Here is a 23,015-nt window from a genome sequence, read left to right as displayed (position 1 = left end):
TTGGGGATTTAGCTCAGTGGTAGAGCGCTTGCCTAGGAAGCGCAAGGCCCTGGGTTCGGTCCCCAGCTCGGGGGTAAAAAAAAAAGGTGGTGGTTGTTGCTGTTTATTTTACAAGGTTTTTTTCTCCTTTGAGGTTATTTTTTTCTTTTTTTTTTAATTTATTTATTTCTTATATGTAAGTAGACTGTAGCTGTCTTCAGACAACACCAGAAGAGGGCATCAGATCCCATTACAGATGGTTGTGAGCCACCATGTGGTTGCTGGGATTTGAACTCAGGACCTCTGAAAGAGCAGTCAGTGCTCTTAACCGCTGAGCCATCTCTCCAGCCCTCCTTTGAGGTTATAATGAGCATGGTCACACCACAAGTCCAATCTGAAGTAGGACAGAAAACACTCTGAAGGCTGGTTCGGTCACCCGTTATCATGAAAAATGGCTGACCCCTAATAATATGTACAAAAACATAAAATGCAAATACAAAATACAAACAAATTTTTCTTTTAAAGTACTTTTAAGAAAAAAAAAGCAGGGCTTAGGACGTTCTGGTTCTTTTCTCCTCCCATGTTGCCAATTCATGTTGTGGTTCTGGCGGTGTGGTGGAGAGCGCATGTCATCTGTGGGTGGCACTACTCTACTCTCTACTCGAAGGTGACCAACGTTTAAATTCTGAGACGGGAAGTGGAGGGTGAATAGGTGACGGTGCGTAAGGTTAGCCTTTCCTTTTGCTGTCTGGTCATTCTCATCAGTCTTCTGCTTCTTGGTGTCATCATCATCATCATCACCACCACCATCATCATCATCAGTTACCCGCTTGCCCGTAGGAGCTTCAGCCTCATCTTCATCTCCATCCTCTTCCTCACCATCACCTTCCTCCTCCTCCTCTTCCTCCCCACCTTCTTCCTCTTCTTCATCTACCTCATTGTCAGCCTCCTGCTCCCCATTTTCCTCATTTCGAGCGTTCCCATTGGCAGGTGCATTTCTTCCATTCTCTGCCTCCTCCACAGCTTCCTTCTTCTCCTTCGAATCCTTGGTGGTGATCTCCGAGCTGGTGTCCACTGCCGCGTCTGACATGGTGGAGCACGCCGGTGGTCCGATGCTGTGAGTAAGGAATTAGTCGAATTTCGAGGACTCTGGCGAGAAAGCTGCCAGAGTCCGCGTTGGAGGAGGTGGTGGGCGGCGAAGGTGGCTGCAGTGAGCGTGGAGCACGATCCGGGAACAATACAAAGATGGCTTTTCCGAGCAGCCACTCAAAACCAAAACTCTCAAACCAGTCCACTGACAAAAATAGTTAAATAAATGGTGCAAGCAGAGGGTGCAGAACTTCCAAAGCATGTAAGAACTGCAGCCAGCAGGGTGCGCTGCAGGACTGGCCTGCTGTCTTCTTTAAAATGGATTTCACCGTCGGAATATTTTAATGAGAGGATCTACCAGCTGCTGAGACAGATGCAGATGCTAACAGCCCACCATCCATCCGGCTGAGTTCGGGGACCCCTATGGAAGAGTTAGGGGAAGGACTGAAGGAGCTGAAGAGGATGGCAACCCCATAGGAAGAACCTGGATCCCTCAGAGTTCCCAGAGACTAAGCCACCAACCAAAGAGCATACACGGGTTGGTCCGTGGCTCCAGGCACAAATATAGCGGAGGATTTTGCCTTGTCTGGCCTCAGTGGGAGAGGATGCCTTAATCCTGTAGAAACTTGATACCCCAGGGGGAAGGAGGATGTTATTGGGGTGAGGTAGGGTAGGTAGGTGAATGAGAGCCCCCTCTCAAAAGCAAAGGGGAGTGGGGAGGGGGTGAAGAACTCGAGGAGGGGGTACAAGGAAGGGGGCAGCATTTGGAATGTAAATAAATAAGATAATTTTAAAAGAATATTTTAAAACTACCAAGAGACATTTTTCTGCTTTTATAGAGTAAAATACGCGAGCTAAAATGGATGTTGGGTTTAAAACAGTGATAGGAACTCTGGGGGATGAGAAATAAAAGGGCTTGTAGCTGATGACGAGATAGCAAAGCCCACTAGATAAGAGGAAAGACAGGGGGCTGGGGATTTAGCTCAGTGGTAGAGCGCTTACCTAGGAAGCGCAAGGCCCTGGGTTCGGTCCCCAGCTCCGGGGGGAAAAAAAAAAAAAGAACCAAGGGAAAGAGGAAAGACAGATTAGGAAAAAACAAAGTCGTCTTGGCACCTGCAGCCTCACCTCCTACCTGGAGTGGACCGTCCCCAGCCCCCACCCTGGCAAGGTACTAGATGTTAGGTAACCAAGGAAAACCACCGTTGCATCTTGTTAGCTGTGTGTGCCACAGTTCTTTTGTGGTTGAAGGTCCTTGAAGCTGTAGTGAGGCTGTTCCCACCGGAGCAAAAACGAACTCACCAGGGCATCCCACACAAAGGGTCATAACAAAGGGTCTGCAGCCTCAAAAGACCTCATTCCCTTGTAATACCATTTACACCCCTCATCTTGTGTGGCGATCATAGGAGGAAGTACCTAGAAGAAAAGATCTGGCCCACTGTATTTTTAGACAGAAGAGGAGTCACCTTACTCGTGAATATGCCACTTACCTCATAAATATTCATTCAGACTTCCTTAAACTCCACAACACAGCGTCCCCATTTTGAGGTAGTCCACTCCAGGCTGTCTTTGAAGTTCTTACTTTGCTTAGCTTTGCGCAGTTTTGCTTCTGTGCCTTTACTACGTAAATTTCTGCCAAACTGAATACATTCCCTCAAAAAATAAGAACCTAGGGCTGGCAAGAAGATTGGGCAAGCCTAACAATCTAACCAGATCCCTGGAAGCCACCTAAAAGCCTGACACACTAGCACATATCTATAGTTCCAGCATTCCCGTGGTGAGAGGGGAGAAACCATGGAGTGTCGGTCAACTAACTTCGAATACGCACCCTGGCAGAACCGAGAGAAACCCTGCCTCAAAAACAAGGTAGAAGGAAAGAGCTGCCTCCCAAAGGTTGCCCCCCCCAATACGATCTCATAAATCATCATCATCATCATCATCATCATCATCATCATCATCATCATTTTAATTAGCTTTGTTTGTTTTAGACAGGGGTTTTGCTTTGTAGACCAGAATACCTCAAACTCACAGAGATCCTTCCTGCTGCCCTCCTCACCCGGTGCTGGGATTAAAAACAAGTGCCACTATACCCAACTAAAAAAAAAAAAAAAAAATTTTTTTTTTTTAATTTAAAAAAGGCCAATGGGCTGGAGAGATGGCTCAGCGGTTAAGAGCATTGACTGCTTTTCCAGAGGTCCTGAGTTCAAACCCCAGCAACCACATGGTGGCTCACAACCATCTATAATAGGATCCAATGCTCTCTTCTGGTGTGTCTTTAGTGTCTACAGTGTACTTATATAAATTTTAGAAGGAGGGAGAGGAGGAGGAGGAGGAGGAGGAGGAGGAGGAGGAGGAGGAGGAGGAGGAGGAGGTGGCAGAGGAGGAGGAGGTGGCAGAGGAGGAGGAAGAGGAGGAGGAGGAGGAAGAGGAGGAAGAGGAGGAGGAGGAAAAGAAGAAGAAGCCAAAATCCAGTTGTGCTTGTGTATGCATTTAATCCCAGCACTCAGAAGGCAGAGGCAGGCGGGTCTCTGAATTCAAGGCCAGCCTGGGCTACACATTAAGTTCCAGGACAACCAGGACTACACAGAAAGACCCTGTCTTGAAAAACCATAAGTTAATGCATTACTTTAATTAATTTACAATAATAATAAAATAAAATAGAAGCCAAGGACCTACAATCTCTGCCATAGTTCTGTTGTGTTAACTTCTGAGTGAACTAGTTAGTGAGCTAGTTGCTAATAACTAGTTTGCCAAGCAAATCAAACTGATGAGAAGCCATATTTAAAAAAAAAAAACCTGTTGTCTAAACCCACTCATATTACTTATTGACATTATGTAATTGTGACATGAGATGTCACGTAACAAAATCTCTTCTGAGGTTTATGTTTCTCCCAGAATCCCTGGCACGTAGAACTACACGTTAAGTATCTTTGCTCCTACAACAGAGCTGAGGGCACGTGGGTGAGGGAGCAGACATTTTGCATTTCCTTGTTCTTCATTTTGTGTAGTCCACAAGCACCAACTGCAGGGACAAAAGGTGTCTCCTTAGCTTTTCAGACAAGGTTTTAGAACTCTGCTCTTCAACAGATGAAGACGACAGCGTCGGTGTCATTTAATTTGTGACCGTTTACAGACTCTTCAGAATCCATCCACCCCAGATTCTGGGTGCCTGGTCTAATCTCTCTCTCTCTCTCTCTCTCTCTCTCTCTCTCTCTCTCTCTGTCTCTCTGTCTCTCTCTCTGTCTCTGTCTCTCTCTCTCTCTCTCTGTCTCTCTGTCTCTCTCTCTCTCTCTCCCCCTCCCTCCCTCCCTCCCTCTCTTCCTCCCTCCTTCCTTCCCCCTTCCTCTCCTTCCCTCCCTCCCCCACGTGCTCTCTTTCTTTTGTTTTATTTTTGACAGGGTCTGATATAAGCACAGCTGGCCTCAGACTTACAATCTTCCTGCCTCCACCTTTCGGGTGCTGGGATCACAGATGGGGCACACTTGTAATTCCAGATTCAAAAAGACTATTCTTTTGGAATCAGTTACTTTGGTATCTCTTGGGGGTGGGGGTGGGGTGGGGGGAAGTTGACCAAAGTCTCAGCAAATCTGTAATCCTAGCATTCAGTTAGAAAGAAAGAAAAAAGCCGGGAGGATCAGGAGTTCAAGGTCAGTCTCAGCTATATTGCAAATTCCAGACCTGCTAGAGCTGGAAAGACTATTTAGAAATGAACAAACAAACAAAACGACCACACCTTTAATCCCAGCACTCTAGAGGCAGTAGAGGGAGAGGCAGGGGAATCTCTGAGAGAGTTCAAGGACAGCCAGGGACACATAGAGAAACCCTGTTCCTCAGCTTACACCACTTACTTTTACCTTTTCCTCCAGCTTTTTTCTGACTCTCCCCCCAAAACCATTATATTTTTTTCCATGATCAAGATGAAAACATTTATAGCCACTATTCTGCGCATTGTCTAGAAGTTAATTCCCAAAGCTGAAATTAACAAGAACTGTCCTATCACCGTATGTAGTTATTTGAGGTAATTCTAAGTTATAAATTTATAACCTATGTAAATGAAATATACATGTTTCTTGGTAAGGGTGTTTGTCTTGTTTCTACTGATGGTGATTCCCTCGGAGACCAAAAATGCCAGACCCTCTACGGCTGAGCTTTAAACCAATTCACTTTCCACTGAAAGCGTTTATTTAGTCTGGGTTTTTTGAAACAGAATCCCACTGCACGGTTCAGGCTAGCCTGGAGGGCCCTATGTAACCTAGATTTGCCACCGATTCAAGACAATCTTTTTGTTTCAGTGTTACTAGGGGACTACAGGATGCCACATCTATTCTCTTCCAATGTTTTTTATTATTGTTGTTAACATTTTTTAGATTTATTTATATTGTTATTGTGTGTGTGTGTGTGTGTGTGTGTGTGTGTGTGTGTGTGTACATGCACCAGAGCTGTCTCTCTCTTTCTACCATGTAAATCCTGGGATTGAACTCACATTGCTAGTTTTTGGTAGCATGTTCCTTTACCCATTGAGCTATATGTCTAGCGTTTCTTTGGATGTTTTAAAAATTAGTTATTGGGCTGGAGAGATGGCTCAGTGGTTAGGAGCACTGACTGCTCTTCCTGAGGTCCTGAGTTCAATTCCCAGCAACCACATGGTGGCTCACAACCATCTGTAATGGGATCCAATGCCCTCTCCTGGTGTGTCTGAAGACAGCTAAATATGAGTATATGAATAAAATAAGTCTTAAAAAAATTAGTTATTGGCAAAGCTGTTTAGAGAAGAAAGAAAGAAAGGAAGGAAGGAAGGAAGGAAGGAAGGAAGGAAGGAAGGAAAAAAAGGAAAGGAACCCATTTCCCCTTATGGGGAACAGCCAAAAGGAAAGAGGAAAAAATTGGCAAGAGGGCAGGGTGTTGTAGTGAGCCATATTGGATTTGGGCCTGGCCATTTTGTGACTGTGTAGCTCAAAGTGGCTACGTGACTCTTGGCCACACATACTCCTCTAAGACCCACTCCCATGAATTTACGGCACAGGAAGATAACATTCACCGGATGCTTCAACCTAAGCAAAAATCAATTATCGCCTCAGTCAACACCCGGTGTCTCCACCACCTGACCTCATCGCCTGACCTCTTTGCCTCCAGCTATCACTGCCTATACCCTCATCTCCTCCTCCTTCATATTTCACAAAGGTCACTCCCCCTACCTGAAAGCCATAAAAGCTGTAACGTTCATCCCAATAAACGAGACCTTGACAATAGAATCTTGCTTGGTCTCCTTCTTTTCACCCCCATTTGGCCCACAGGTAGAAAGCCTCTTTGGGACCCTGAATAACTGGGTCCCTGCTGGCGGGTCAGGGTGTGATGATTTGGGGGGCCAGCCTGGACTATATAGTGAGACCCTGATAGAAGGAAGAAAAAAAGGAACACAGGTATAAAAACTCTATGAATTTGAGATATCTGATAAACACTAGGTTTATTACTTTGTGTTTTGAGGGCTGGGGAGAGGGTACTTAATGAGCTGGGTAATGAGCGGTTAAAATGTTTTCAGGTTGTTTGTGTGGCTGCTTCTAGTTTGTCAACGACTAGATGAAAGAGGAGTCAGTGAGGACACCTCTGTACTTGGACTGCAACACTATACCACGACTGGAACAAAGAATGGGGCCTGAAAACACACCGGAAGCATCTGGGCCAGGGAGTGGTTGTCGGCTAAAAGCTCTTCTTAAGAGTGCACCCTCGGGTTGGGGATTTAGCTCAGTGGTAGAGCGCTTGCCTAGGAAGCGCAAGGCCCTGGGTTCCGTCCCCAGCTCCGGGGGGGGGGGGGGGGGGAAGAAAAGAAAAAAAGAGTGCACCCTCTCCTGGAGGGGTAAGGAAACCTTCTCTTACACGCCTGGTGCCCCCCGGCACTCAGAAATTGGACACGGTCAGGTCACTTGTGTTTGGCAAACTCCCTTCTGGCACCTGGTGAGAGAAATTGCTCAGGACTTCAAAATAGATCTGTGCGCCCAGAGTGCAGCTGTTAGCACTTTGCTGGAGGCAAGGGAGGCCCATCTGGTTGGCTTTTTTTTTTTTTTTTTTTTTGATACCAGTCTGTGCAATCCATGCTGAATATGTAACAATTGTGCCAAAAGACAGCCAGATAGCACACCACCATAGAGAACATGAGTCCTTTATTCATTCTCAAAAAAAAAAACCCAAATTTTTCTTTTTCCTGTTATTGGTAGTTTTGAATGTTGGTTTCTCCCTGACTAATGGACCAAATTTTATAACTGGGAGTAGAAAAACACAAATCAGGTATTGGCAGCTTTTTTCCATTTTCATATTGTGTGATTTTTTTTTAATATTAATCCAGGGAGCTAAAGCATTAATGTAAATCTAAAAGTTTACATGAAAGCATCTCGACTGTCCACCTTGATGACAACAATCAACAAACTCGTTCAATTTTGTTCGCTTGTTTTGATTTTGAGACAAAGTCTCTCTGTAGCCCCTGGCTGTCCTGGAACTTCATATATAGATCAGGCTGACCTCAAACTCATAGAAATCCACCTGCCTCTGCCTCCTGAGTACCACGATTAAAAGCATGCTCCACCAAGTCTAGTTTCCTGTTCAATCTTTCTTTTCCTCTTTTTCTTTTGCTCCCTCCCTCTCCTCCTCCTCTTCTTCCCCTTCCTCCGGAGAGCACTGTGCACCTCACAGAGAGCCTCATCCATGTGGAGAGAAGTCTTCTTCCACTGAACTACTGACCCAGCTCTAAACTTGTGAGACTTTTCTTCAAAATCTACTAGTGAGAAACTATAGAGCTGGCTCAGCAGTTAGGCATGCTGGCTGCTCTTGCAGAAGGTCTGGGTTCAGTTCAAAGCACCTGTCTTATTACAGTTTCCATTGCTGTGAAGAGACACCGTGACCAAGGCAACTCTTATAAAGGAAAGCTTTTAATCCCACTAAAATCAGGGACTAGACAAGGCTGCCCACTCTCTCCCTACTTATTCAATATAGTTCTTGAAGTTCTAGCCAGAGCAATCAGACAACAAAAGGAGGTCAAGGGGATACAGATCAGAAAAGAAGAAGTCAAAATATCACTGTTTGCAGATGATATGATAGTATATTTAAGTGATCCCAAAAGTTCCACCAGAGAACTACTAAAGCTGATAAACAACTTCAGCAAAGTGGCTGGGTATAAAATTAACTCAAATAAATCAGTAGCCTTCCTCTACACAAAAGAGAAACAAGCCGAGAAAGAAATTAGGGAAACGACACCCTTCATAATAGACCCAAATAATATAAAGTACCTCGGTGTGACTTTAACCAAGCAAGTAAAAGATCTGTACAATAAGAACTTCAAGACACTGAAGAAGGAAATTGAAGAAGACCTCAGAAGATGGAAAGATCTCCCATGCTCATGGATTGGCAGGATTAATATAGTAAAAATGGCCATTTTACCAAAAGCAATCTACAGATTCAATGCAATCCCCATCAAAATACCAATCCAATTCTTCAAAGAGTTAGACAGAACAATTTGCAAATTCATCTGGAATAACAAAAAACCCAGGATAGCTAAAGCTATCCTCAACAATAAAAGGACTTCAGGGGGAATCACTATCCCTGAACTCAAGCAGTATTACAGAGCAATAGTGATAAAAACTGCATGGTATTGGTACAGAGACAGACAGATAGACCAATGGAATAGAATTGAAGACCCAGAAATGAACCCACACGCCTATGGTCACTTGATTTTTGACAAAGGAGCCAAAACCATCAAATGGAAAAAAGATAGCATTTTCAGCAAATGGTGCTGGTTCAACTGGAGGTCAACATGTAGAAGAATGCAGATCGATCCATGCTTATCACCCTGTACAAAGCTTAAGTCCAAGTGGATCAAGGACCTCCACATCAAACCAGACACACTCAAACTAATAGAAGAAAAACTAGGGAAGCATCTGGAACACATGGGCACTGGAAAAAATTTCCTAAACAAAACACCAATGGCTTACGCTCTAAGATCAAGAATCGACAAATGGGATCTCATAAAACTACAAAGCTTCTGTAAGGCAAAGGACACGGTGGTTAGGACAAAACGGCAACCAACAGATTGGGAAAAGATCTTTACCAATCCTACAACAGATAGAGGCCTTATATCCAAAATATACAAAGAACTCAAGAAGTTAGACCGCAGGGAAACAAATAACCCTATTAAAAAATGGGGTTCAGGGGTTGGGGATTTAGCTCAGTGGTAGAGCGCTTGCCTAGGAAGCACAAGGCCCTGGGTTCGGTCCCCAGCTCCAAAAAAAAGAACCAAAAAAAAAAAATGGGGTTCAGAGCTAAACAAAGAATTCACAGCTGAGGAATGCCGAATGGCTGAGAAACACCTAAAGAAATGTTCAACATCTTTAGTCATAAGGGAAATGCAAATCAAAACAACCCTGAGATTTCACCTCACACCAGTGAGAATGGCTAAGATCAAAAACTCAGGGGACAACAGATGCTGGCGAGGATGTGGAGGAAGAGGAACACTCCTCCATTGTTGGTGGGATTGCAAACTGGTACAACCATTCTGGAAATCAGTCTGGAGAATCCTCAGAAAATTGGACATTGAACTGCCTGAGGATCCAGCTATACCTCTCTTGGGCATATACCCAAAAGATGCCCCAAAATATAAAAAAGACACGTGCTCCACTATGTTCATTGCAGCCTTATTTATAATAGCCAGAAGCTGGAAAGAACCCAGATGCCCTTCAACAGAGGAATGGATACAGAAAATGTGGTACATCTACACAATGGAATATTACTCAGCTATCAAAAACAACGACTTTATGAAATTCGTAGGCAAATGGTTGGAACTGGAAAACATCATCCTGAGTGAGCTAACCTAATCACAGAAAGACATACATGGTATGCACTCATTGATAAGTGGCTATTAGCCCAAATGCTTGAATTACCCTAGATGCCTAGAGCAAATGAAACTCAAGACGGATGATCAAAATGTGAATGGTTCACTCCTTCTTTAAAAGGGGAACAAGAATACCCTTGGCAGGGAAGAGAGAGGCAAAGATTAAAACAGAGACTGAAGGAACACCCATTCAGAGTCTGCCCCACATGTGGCCCATACATATATAGCCACCCAATTAGACAAGATGAATGAAGCAAAGAAGTGCAGACCGACAGGAGCCGGATGTAGATCGCTCCTAAGAGACACAGCCAGAATACAGCAAATACAGAGGCGAATGCCAGCAGCAAACCACTGAACTGAGAATAGGACCCCCGTTGAAGGAATCAGAGAAAGAACTGGAAGAGCTTGAAGGGGCTCGAGACTCCATATGTACAACAATGCCAAGCAACCAGAGCTTCCAGGGACTAAGCCCCTACCCAAAGACTATACATGGACTGACCCTGGACTCTGACCTCATAGGTAGCAATGCATATCCTAGTAAGAGCACCAGTGGAAGGGGAAGCCCTGGGTCCTGCTAAGACTGAACCCCCAGTGAACTAGACTGGTGGGGGGAGGGCGGCAATGGGGGGAGGGTTGGGAGGGGAACACCCATAAGGAAGGGGAGTGGGGAGGGGGATGTTTGCCCGGATACCGGGAAAGGGACTAACACTTGAAATGTATATAAGAAATACTCAAGTTAATAAAAAAAATATATAGAAATAAAAAAAAAAGGAAAGCTTTTAATTCATTCTCATCATGGCAAGAAGCACGGCCATGTACAGGCAGATACGGTGCTGGAGAGGAGCTGAGAGTTCTATCTCAGCATCATCTCACAAGAGGAAGAAAATGCAACACTGACTCTAGATTGGGCATCTGAGACCTCCAAGCCCACATGAAACATTTTCTCCAACAAGGCCGCACCTCCTAATAGTGTCATGTCACAGGCTTATGGGAGCCATCTTTATTCAAACCACCACAACACCCATGACAGAGGGCTCCTAATAACCTGTAACTCCAATTTCAAGGTGTCTAACGACCTTTTCTGTCTTCCATGGGTACTCATCCCTATACACACACACACACACACACACACACACACACACACATGCACGCGCACGCGCACACACACACACGTGTGCATCAAACAAAACTAGTGTCCTAGTTCACACTCAGCCATTTAATAGAGATTTTTTAGTTCTAGTTTTTAGGTTTTGGTTTTTTGTTTTGGTTTTTTTAAGATTTATTTATTTATTTTATGTATGTCTCTCTCTTCAGACACACCAGAAGAGGGCACCAGATTTCATTACAGATGGTCGTGAGCCACCATGTGGTTGCTGGAAATTGAATTCAGAACCTCTAGAAGAGCAGTCAGTGGTGCTCTTAACCTCGGAACCATCTCTCCAGTAACTTTGGTCGGCTTAGAACTTGGTATACAGACTAGACTGACCTCAAATTCAGAGACTTGCCTGCCTCTGTCTCCTGAGGACTAAGATTAAAGGTGTGTGCAACCACACCCTGTCTGTGACAGAGGTGTTAATGCAATGTTTTTCATATTCCACACAGTATCACTAGTGAACTAGATGTATACTGTCTGTGAAATGATCCTCTGTCACTTTGCCTGTGTAAAACTGTACCTCACTAATACTTACATGTGTTTTTCTCAGAGTGCATCTCTACCTTTAAACGAAGCTTAATTCAAGATGGATGATCTCCAAGTTCAAAGCCAGCCTGGTCTACAGAGCTGATTCCAGGACAGCCAGGGCTACACAGAGAAACTAACAAACAAACAAACAAACAAAAGTGAACCCTGGCTTATTTGTTTTCCTTTTTTAAGGCCAAGTCTGTAAGGGCTGGAGTGGCAGCTACAGTGTATTCAATACACAAAGTAAAAAAAATAAATCTTTAAAAAAAAAGATGAAGTCTGTAATCTCGGCACTTAGAGGTAGAAGGATTGGGAGTTCAATGATAGCCTTATCTACAAAGTGAGTGAGTTTGAGGCCAGCCCAGTCTACACAAGATCTTGTCTCAAAGGAAAAAAAAGACAGGTCTGAGGATAAACATCAGTTGGAACAGTTGTTGCCTAGCAGGCACATGGCTCCCAGCTCAGTCTCCAGCACCTAGTAAACTGGTTACCGTGGCACACACTGGCTATCCTGTCACTGGGGAAGTAGCCACAGAAGGGTCAGAAGTTCAAGGTCATCCTTGGCTACACAGCAAGCTGCACAGCAGCCTGGGTTACCTGAGACTCTGTTTCCAAAATTCAAAGCAAAACAAAACAATAACAAACACTCACCCTCCCACCACTGCCATAAAGACTGAGTCTTGATATATAGCCAAGGTAGACTTGGAGGTCTCCAAGTCTTCTTTTAAAAATTATTTATTTGACTTATTTACTGTTTGTTTGTGATGATGCACATGTGAAAGTCAGAGAACTGTTTTTGGAAGTTAGATCTCTCCTTTCTATAACAGATCCCCAGACTGTAACACAACTGACTGACTCCATGATGAGCAAACCATTCAGGCCATTTAACTCAGCACATAGCACCACCAGCCAAAATGAAAGCAAAGGCCTAATCCATCAAAGCCCATAGTTCCAGGAAAATCTCTAAATGTACTAACTTTCCTATTTAGCTTCTGTAGTTCTGCTTCTGGCTAACTGTTCTTGTTAACTGAAGTGTGTCAACACAGAACATGGTTTTTGTGTGTGTGTGTGTGTGTGTGTGTGTGTGTGTGTGTGTGTGTGTGTGTGTTTAAAAGCTCACTCTGTGAAAGGCTTGGTGCTATACTAGGATCCTAGACACCCAGTGTAGTTGCTGGCTAATAGAAGTGACTTTCTATTGCCTTAAACCTATGTCCAAGCAATCTTCTCTAGTGGATACCCTACAATACTTACACCTTGTGGGTTCTGGGGATCAAACCCAGGTCACTGGGCTTCCGTAGCAAGTGTTTTTCCCTGGTGAGCTATCTCAATGGCCCTTTTGAGATACACTCTCCATCTGTAACCAAAGCTGCTGGCCTGGAACTTACTATGTGGTCCAGGTTGGCAATTCTCCACCACAGACTCTGAATACTAGCATGTAGGCACAAGTCACTACATGCAGCTAGGTCTGAAACTTTTTTTTTTTCTGGTTCTTTTTTTCGGAGCTGGGGACCGAACCCAGGGCCTTGTGCTTCCTAGGTAAGCGCTCTACCACTGAGCTAAATCCCCAGCCCTGAAACTTTTAAAGAACAACTCATTCTTTCTTTTTTTTTAAAGATTTTATTTATTTTATATAAGTGAGTACCCTGTCACTCTCCTCAGACACACCGGGAGAGGGAATCAGATTGTGCTGCAAATGGTTGCGAGCCACCATGTGGTTGCTGGGATTTGAACTCAGGACCTCTGGAAGAGCAGTCATTGCTCTTAACCACTGAGCCACCTCTCCAGCCCCAACTCATTCTTTCATAACTGTGTACACGTCTAACAATCACATTCCTCTTGCTACTCCATAGCCTCTCCCCTGCCACTGAGTCACCTCCTCCTCCTCCTCTTCTTCTTCTTCCTCTTCCTCCACCTCCTCCTCTTCCTCCTCTACCTCCTCCTCCACCTCCTCCTCCTCCTCCTCTTCCTCCTCCTCCTCCTCCTCTTCCTCCTCCTCCTCTTCCTCCTCCTCCTCTTCCTCCTCCTCCTCTTCTTCTTCTTCTTCTTCTTCACAACCCACTCTCCTACAACACTCCTCTCCCCATCCCTGGCTTTCTGCCTAGAGACCAAAACTTCAAAAAAAATTACAGGGATTAGGGGCTAGGGATTTAGCTCAGTGGTAGAGCGCTTACCTAGGAAGCGCAAGGCTCTGGGTTCGGTCCCCAGCTCCGAAAAAAAGAACCAAAAAAAAAAAAAAAATTACAGGGACTGGAGAGATAGCTCAGTGGTTAAGAGCACTGGCTTCTCTTCCAGAGGACCCAGGTTCAATTCTCAGCACCCACATGGCAGCTCACAACTGTCTGTAACTCCAGTTCCAAGGTTTCTGATATCCTCACACGGACATACATGTAAGCAAAACACCAATGCACATAAGATAAAAGTAAGTCATATTTTAAGTTTTTGTTTTTGTCTTCATTTTTTAAACAGCTTCTTTTTTTTTTCTTTTTTTTTTTTGGAGCTGGGGACCGAACCCAGGGCCTTGTGCTTGCTAGGCAAGCGCTCTACCACTGAGCTAAATCCCCAACCCCTTGTCTTCATTTTTTACAGGGCTATAGAAATGCGTCTGTGGTTAGGAGCATTAGTCACTCCTACAGAGGACTCAGGACGTGGGTTCAGTTCTCAGAACTCACAGGTAGTTCATAACCAACCATAACTCTACTTCAAGGGGATCCAATGTCGTCTTCTAACCCCTGTGGGTACTGGGCATGCATGTGCAAGCAAAATCCTCACACACATAAAGTAAAATAAATGAATAATCTAAAAAGAATGAAAAGGAAAAAAGGGATTTTTTTATTTCATGTGCATGAGTATTTTACCTGCATGTATGTATGTGCACTGCACGCATGTCCACAGATGCCAGAAAAGAGCATCAGAACCCTGGAACTGGAGTTACAGACAGGTGCAAGCTACCATGTGGATGCAGGGAGCCGAGCGGGTTCTATTACATAGCCCTTGAGGGCCCGGAACTCACTTTGTAGACCAGACTGGACTCCAACCCACAGAGATCTGTGGTTAGGAGCATGTATTGCCTCTTTTGAAACCAGACATGGAGACGCGAAGCTTGGAGGTGGACCATCTGGTTTTAGTCTTGCTTTGGTACAGTGTTTCCTCACTCTGCTCAGTTTCCTCCCTTTTAGAGTGGCAATGTGTCCTGGAAGTAATCTATCTGCTCTCTTATTTTGATTTCACAGGGGTTGCACTTAATAGATTGCTGAGTCTCAGAAGCGACTTTAAACCTTGCACTTTTAAGTAGTACTGACACTGTGATAGGCTGTGAGGAGTTTTGAAGTTGAACCGGATGTATCTATGACATGGCTACATGCCTGTGAGATCCAGGGAGTGGAATGGGGTGGATTTATAAGACTAGCCTCTATAGGCACGTGTGTTTGAATGCATAGTCACCTGGGAATGGATCAGTTGGGGAAGGTTATGAGTTGTGTGGCCTTGTTGAAAGAGGTATATCACTGGGAGGGTGGGCTTTGAGACCTCAAAATCCCAAGCCAGGCATAGTCTCTCTACTCCTTCTCCAGCACCTCCAGCACCATGTGCGCAATAGCTGCTGCCATGCTCCCACCACGATGATAATGAACTTAGCCCCTGAAACTGTAAGCCAGCCCCAATTAAATGATTCCCTTTATTAGAGCTGTGGTCATGGTTTCTCTTCCCAGCAATAGAACGGTGACTAAGAAAGAGGTTCACATTCGAGGCCAGCTCAAGGTTTGTCTGAGCTCCGCGGTGAGATTGCCTCAAAAAGGAAAAAGGAGTACAAAGATGTCTTTTTAAATGGTAAATCTGATGTAACTGCTAGTATCTTGTTTTCACTTCTGCATTTCAAAATGTTAATGTTTTCATTTAGATATGGGCACATCAAATGTAGGACAAAACCTCCCTGCTGTTGGATATCACCAGAGTCAGCTTACAGTCAAGGTCACTAGGATTTGAAGTTCAACAAGGAAAAAGATACCCTCATTCCAAGACAGCAAGTTCATCACACAATGTTTCTACTGCCTAATTTTATTTTATCTTTTGAGACAGCATCTTGTGCAGCTTAGATTGGCCTGGAACTCACTATGTAGTCCTGGCTGGCCTTGAACTTTTGGTGACCCTTTTGCCTTGTCCACTTATGTGAGCCACTCCAACTCTTTAGGTCATATTGTTGTTTTGTCTTTGTATGTGATTATGAAGTGTTCTTATCATCATCACAGAGCAGATTTACCTGACATTTGTGTTTTATAATTTTCGTTTATATTTAACACTTGAATATCACGACTGAGTTGTGCTTGCCAGGAGTATTTATTGCTCTTACAGAGAACCTGGCTTCCATTCCCAGCATCCACATGGTGGTGGTTCACAATCATCCATAACTCCAGTTCCAGGGGGTCTGACGCCTTCCACTGACCTCCACAGGCACTAAACACAAAGGGGTGCACATTTATATGCAGGCGAAACACTGACACATAAAATAAAGTGAATAAATCTAATAAAATTTTATTAAAAAACTATGACTCAGGTGTGGAGGGCGGTACACACCTTTAATCTTTTAGGAGGCAAAAGAGGCAGGCGGATCTCTGAGTCCAAGGCCAGTCAGGTGTACAAAGTGAGTTGCAGAATGGTCAGGGTTACATAGAGAAGCCCTGTCTTGAAAAAAAAAATGTGATGAGCTGTACTAGATGAGCCCATCAGTAGTCTGTCATGGAGCACAGGGGTGCTTATGAGGCCTCACTGGTCTCTGGGAATATATATGTAGTTAATGGTTGCTGGGGGGAGGAAAGTACAATTTTTTCAGTAATGTAACGACTTGTAAGCTGCCCATAGTCATGTGAACAATCCCTTACCTATGCTCTTGTAAGTAACCCTACCTAAACTGACTGGGCTCCCCACCCCTTCTCTCCCATGGTATGAAAGTGTCATGTATTAAAAATAGAAAAGAAGCCAGTGAGATAGCTCAGCTGGTAAGAACTTGCTACCAAGTCTGATGATCCAAAGATTCCCAGAACCTATGTGGCAGAAAGGGAGAAGCAGTTCCCCCAATTTCTTCTGACCCTCCACACATCTGCCATGGTGTGTATGCTGTCCATGTACCCACACGCACGCATAGACATGCACACACTCATGCGGAAAAAAAGAAAAGTGAGGGAGGAAAGAAGGAAGGAAGGAAGGAAGGAAGGAAGGAAGGAAGGAAGGAAGGGAGGAAGGAAGGAAGGGGAGCCCGGAATTAATACAGGTGAGGAATGGCCTTAAACTCCTTCCTGGTCCTCCTGCTTTAACTTCCCAAGTGATGAGGTTACAGATATGAATCACAATGCATACTTTTTAGATTTTAAAAAATTAATATTTTTGTTAGCATATTTTTATGGCTTATCATGGTTAGCATATTTAATAGGCTTCATTGTGACATTTTCATACATGTATAGTACTTTTCCCCATTTTCATGTTCAGAGACAGTCAGGGATGTAGCTCAATTGGCAAAGTGCTTACCTAGCATGCACAAAGCCCTCATGTGCATCTCCAACATCACATAAACTGGGTATAGTAGGAGGTAGTAGGGTATAACTCAGGAGGTAAAAGGAGGAGAATTGGGAGTTCAAAGCAATTCCTAAGCTATGTAGCAAACTGGAAGCCAGACAAGCAATATGAGACCCCTATGTCAACATAAATAAGAAGCTAGACCTGGTGGCACAGACCTGTAATCTCGGCTGTCTTGGGGAGTTTCTTATAGTCCCCTCCTCTCACAATATCATTAAGTTCCTCTTTTGAAGGACCATCTTCATGCCATCCTACTCTACTGAGTGTGCTCCAAAAGTCAGGATGTCCTTGTGTTTCTTTTACATTTTTTCCTTATCAGGACTTTTCTTTTAGTTGTCATATATGGTCATTAGGAAAGTATTCATGGCACCTTTAATTCTGATATGAGGGGAAGAACTTTTTGCAGCTTTAGAGATGTCAAGCTTCAAAGGGTTACTTCAGCCCACAGAAGATCCAGCTAGCTACCAAAATACAGTTGTAGGTTGGGGATTTAGCTCAGTGGTAGAGCGCTTGCCTAGGAAGCACAAGGCCCTGGGTTCGGTCCCCAGCTCCGAAAAAAAAAAAAAGAACCAAAATACAGTTGTAGATTCCTAGGTTGTAGGTCTAAGTCTCTGCCTACTAAATCAGCTGGTCTCGAACTAGAAAAAAGGGTGGACACCTTTACCACTTCTGCTCATGTCTACCTAGCCACCTCTTCTAGCAGAACTAGCATGTTGGAAGAGTTCCTTCTCTAGGGAGACATTAAACATCTACCCTTCCTTATAAGGTCCAAATGACAAACTAAAGTACAACTCCACCGAAGTTTATCCTGGAGAACTAATGATCTTATGGGGCTCACTTACAAAGCATGAATGAGGGGCTACTTGTATGAATGTGGGTGACTTCAAAGCTTCCACACTGGATAGTCTTCACCCAGCACAGATGATGGTTTCCCCAGAGCTACATAGATCTTCAACTAGCCTGTCCACAGCCTATATACTCTAACACCTCGGAGGCCAAGTACAACTAGGGCAGAATTGCAGCTGGAATCGCAAGTGTAGGTCTAATGATCCCTCCCACCTTCTTTTTCTGTGGGTGTCAGCAGTCCATAAACTGTATTCTGATGGACTCTTGGAAGTAGGTACAGCTTATCCAATGGCTGTTTTGCTCAAATGACTGCCTTTTTGTTGTTGTCGTTGTTGATGATGTTGTTATTGTTTTTGGGTTTTTGTTTGTCTTTTTGAGACAGGTTTTCTCTATGTATCCCTAGCTGTCCTGGAACTCAACTTTGTAGACCAGGTTAACCTTGAACTCACAGAGAGCTGCCTGTCTCTGCCTCTTGAGTGCTAAGATTAAAGGTGTGTTGCCCCCACAGCCCAGCTGGACTGCCTTTTATACCATATGCTATTGTAGGGAGTAGATGCTCTAAGTGAGTGAAGTCCCAAGAAGATGTATCTTTTGACATAGGCAAAGCCTGCCAAAGACTCCAAGACTAATTGGTCTACGGAAAATTAGCAAAGCTATTACCCATATGAACCAAGCTCAAGAGAAATCAGGAGTCTACGTGTTTAAGAACAATTGATCAGTGTATGTAAAGACTAGCAACTGCAGTTTCCTCCTCCCGGATGTTTATAGCCTGAGACTGCTGGCCTATAGAGACACCTCCTATAGAGACTAGCTAACCTCTCACTCTGAGCTTGTATCTTATAAACATGTTCAGATTGCAGGTTGCAGTGAAAGCTGTAGTCCTAGAGAACTCCACCTGATCTCTGTGTGTGTCTGTGTGTCTGTGTGTCTTTTTGTTCATTCCCTGGCCACCCCTAGCCAGGGTTCCAGAATCCAAACCCCTCAGGATGTGGCAGGGTATGACAAAAGAAAGGTGTAAATGAATTAGTTGCATTATAACTTCAAGGAAACAAAAAGAATACAAAATTTAGGACTAGTTTTATAGGGCAGAGCCAGAATCATATTACATTGTCAATGCATATTTGTCGAACAAATGAATGCCATTCAACACTACCCTAGAGTCTCCCTGTATTTATCTAGTATATAACTCTCTCTCTTTCTCATTCTGAAACAACTTGAATACAGTTTGTTTGGTTTTTCCTCAGAAGCTTGATGACTGTCCTTTAATTACTGTGATCAACACAATGCCCCAAAACAACTTGGAGAAGGGTTTGTGTGGCTTACATGTCCCAGTTGATCATTGAGGGATATCACGGCAGTAACTCAAGCAGGAGCAGAGGCAGGAACGGTGGAGAAAAGCTTCTCACTGATTTGTTTCATTGCTCATATTCAGTTATGTGTTGCTTATACATCCCAGTGCCGCATGGTCAGGGGTAATACCACCCACAATGGGCTGGGCCATCCCACTTCGGTCAACAAACAAAAATGTCACAGACATGCCTACACGGGTCAGTGTGACTGAGGCACTTCTCAATTGAGGTTCCCTCCTCCCAGGTGACTCTGTTCTTGTTTTAAGGTCACAAACAACTAACCAATCAGCATAATGACTCACATTTCATGGAGTGGAAAGCAACATTTAGGTTATGGCTCTCAAATTTCCCATGATCAAATTATACATTTATCTTCATCTAGACCCATCATTTATAAACTTCCTCCAGTTGAAATGAGAGTATCCCTCAGTGTTCTGGATGCTCTCTTCTCTGTCCTTCTCAAGGACTTTTCTCCTGTACGTCCCCTAGTTCCTTCCGCATTATAATTCTCCTTGCTTGTATCATTTCTATCTATCTATCTATCTATCTATCTATCTATCTATCTATCTATCTATCTATCTATATCACTGTTTTCACCACTAGGCTCCAGCCACACCGCTTTGCCCTTCTCCCTTTTCTTCTTTGCATTTCTTTCTTGTCCCCTCCCACCAAGACCTGGAACTCATGATCTCCTCCTGGTTCAGTCTCTCAAGTGCTGGATTACAGTGGCTTTGCCTTGGCTGTCCTGGAACTCGTTCTGTATACCAGGCTAGCTTCAAACTCAGAGAGATCCAGCCTGCCTCTGCACACCTCCAGTTCTAGCACTTGAGAGGCAGACGCAGGTGAATCTTTGAGTTTAAGGCCAGTCTGGTCTACAATGATCCCACACAGAGAATCCCTGTCTTGCAAAAACTTTTTTTAAGGTTTTCTTCCCCTCTTTTAGTAGAATTGTCTCAACGTCATATATTTTGGTTGATCCTTTTTCCAGTGATTAGTAAATAATGTCATTCCCATTATAAACCAAGTTCCCTTGAGCTTGTTTTTCAGTTCAGCCTAGCAATATTTTCCTCCAACCGGGGATGCTTTTCTCCAAGCTTCTTTCTAAGCTATCTTTCCTTTGCTCGTCAGTTGGCAGCTCGGCTGAAATCTCCTATCTCCATTGTCTCCAGGTCCTTTGCACTCCTCGACTCTGAAGGGCCTGTAGAACCCAGGGCCGCCAGAATCTCGCCGTTGCTAAGCTGTTGCTAGGGCGGTTGCGGTGGAGACTTCTGAGAGGACCAACATTCGGCGTCCTAGTGACGTAATAAAATTGGCGCCAGTGTCGCCAGGGAGTGCGTCACTAACACGGGCGATTGGGGGCGGGGCCATGCGGAATCACGTGGTTTGGTTGCCTACGCGCTGCTGGGCCGTGGGAAGATGGCGGACGGAAAGGGAGACGCCACCGCCGCCGCCGGGGCTGGGGCCGGGGCTGAGGCTGCGGCGGCCGCGGGAGCCGGAACCGAGACTGAGTCCATGGCTCGGGGTCATCGCCCTGCATCTCCGGCGTCGGGAGCCCCGGGCCTACGACCGTGTCTCTGGCAGCTGGAGACCGAGCTGAGGGAGCAGGAGGTGTCCGAGGTCTCATCTTTGAACTACTGCCGGAGCTTCTGCCAGGTGAGGGGTGGACTAGCTGGCTGAGGGTGGAGGGGCGAAGAGGCCTGGAGGAGAGACCCAGGATCCGCCTCCACGGTCGGGGACTACGGGGGGAAAACGCCACCCCAGTGTCTCGCCGCGCCCCCAGGCCGGGCAGGCCCAGCTCTGCCATAACCCCGACTTCAGTCACTGCCGGGGCGGATTGCGCTGGGCGGTACTGAGAGCCCAGAGAGCTCCCTGGAAGGGCTGTGCCCTGTCGCTCTTGCCTGGGTCTTGGCCCGGAGGTTGGAGCGCCACTGCCCCCCTGAGGGATCGATTGCCAGTTCCTGCAGGGAGATGCTTTTTTGAGTGGTGTGCTGATCTCCAAACTGAAAAACCTTGTTTTTCTGAATAGTCAGAGGTGGGTTGTGGCCAGAGACTTATCTTTGAAGTCACATCTTTTGGCTTCCCTAAGATACGACGGTTGGTCTTGGATGGCGTCTAGAGCTTTCTGATTAGGGATTACTGAGCCGTTTGGTTGGCTGGTTGTTTTTTTGTTTTTGCCACTGTGGGCGGGTGTGGAAAGATATGTTTATGCCATTCTTTGATCTGTTTTGTATTCATTTGCTGATCGTACTACTAGGAATGGGGCTGGTGAGCTCTCTAGTGAAGATTAGTCTTGAGTGGAAGAGGTCGGGAGAGAGACATATAGAATAGCCTCTTTTGGCAGTCGGGTGATTGATCATTTCGGTGCGGGTCCCAATCTGTGGGGCTACATGCTGACAGATGTGTTTTTAAGTTTGGTCTCCGTGATCACACTGCAGTTTTGTTTTGTTTTTTTTTCCATGTTTTCAAGTGTCTTCCAAGTGTAAATGCTTGCCGTTATTGTTTCTGCTTCTAGTACTTGCACTATCAGGTTTCTGTCATCCCTTTGCTCCTCATTTGGAGCCCCTTAGAGAATACAAAATAATCGAGGTATGTTGGTACGTGGATTCTTAATGAGCAATTGAGTGCTGAAAAAATTGTGGAGTTAGAAAGTGGTAGCTGGGGTACTGAACAATTTACTTTATTGGTCCTGGACAGAATTAGTTATTCCTTTTGAGTCGTTTGTGTACCACTCTTTGACCCAGAACTTTGTCTATTTGGAATTTTGTCTCTGCTAATCTTTTCCATTCATTAGATCATGTCAGTTCTTGTGTGGACAATCTTCAGCATTCCCATTGTTGTCTACTTTACTAGTAATGATCATCATTCTTATTTAGGACAGGAATTTATTCAACCAATTTTTGCCAACCCTTAGAGTGGTGCCAGAAAGATTTATGGAAGTTCAAGGACATCCTGGACATTATAATGATCTCTTAGGCTAGGCTACAGTGATATTCTTCTCAAGTAGACATTTCACACCACACACACACTGCCCCCCCCCAAAAAAAGAGAAATGACAATTAGTGCAATTTTGATAGTGATGAGAAAAAAAAATGTCATGCAGAGAGTGTAAGGAGACTTCATGGGACAACCTAGTGAGAATGACAGAAAAAAAAATGAATGTAGTGGGTATTGAGAACTGGGAGATGCCACTTTGGATAGAGTAGAACCTCAGGCTATAAGTGAATCCTGGGAGGGCCTGGAGCAAGGGTGACAGAGGTGGAGCTGAGAAGGAACACAGAATGCTGTGGGAGAAGAGGGAAGTAATTGCAGAGAGGGTGGAGGTAGGAAAACAACTGTGGATTTTGAGCAGAGCTTTGAAGCTTACGTTATCTGCCAGCAAAAATTAAAGGGTGAATGTAGCCAGTCAGATTGGATTTTGTCAGAATATGCTGTACATATGTATTCTGGAAAAATTAGACCTTTAATTAGGTTAGTTGAATAGTTTTCTTGGTTCCCCCTTTGCTTATCCTTGGTTGCCCTGGAACTAGCTCTTTGCCCTGGAACTAGCTCTATAGACCAGGCTCACCTTAAACCTCCACCCGCCTCTGCTTCTAGAGAGCTGAGATTAGACATGTGCCACCAGTGCCTGACGTTG

At 44.7% G+C, this 23,015-nt stretch overlaps 1 protein-coding gene and 1 pseudogene across 1 annotated transcript in view; one reads left to right on the top strand and one right to left on the bottom strand.

Annotated features, from left to right (window-relative positions):
* Positions 1-656: 656 nt before the first annotated feature.
* LOC120102971 (prothymosin alpha-like) lies at positions 657-1,161 on the bottom strand (annotated as a pseudogene).
* Positions 1,162-20,784: 19,623 nt separating this feature from the next.
* Rlf (RLF zinc finger) overlaps positions 20,785-23,015 on the top strand; it is a 55,725-nt gene continuing 53,494 nt past the window's right edge. Inside the window, 1 exon segment of the mRNA NM_001427447.1 lies at positions 20,785-21,034. Coding sequence (NP_001414376.1) covers positions 20,798-21,034 — 237 coding nt within the window. The 5' untranslated portion in view covers positions 20,785-20,797.

This window comes from Rattus norvegicus, chromosome 5 (genome assembly GCF_021556685.1).
Source record: "Rattus norvegicus strain SHRSP/BbbUtx chromosome 5, alternate assembly SHRSP_T2T, whole genome shotgun sequence".
In the NCBI taxonomy this organism is placed as follows: Eukaryota; Metazoa; Chordata; class Mammalia; order Rodentia; family Muridae; genus Rattus; species Rattus norvegicus.
The sequence above is the reverse complement of the archived record's forward strand: the minus strand, read 5'-3'. Positions and strand labels throughout refer to the sequence as shown.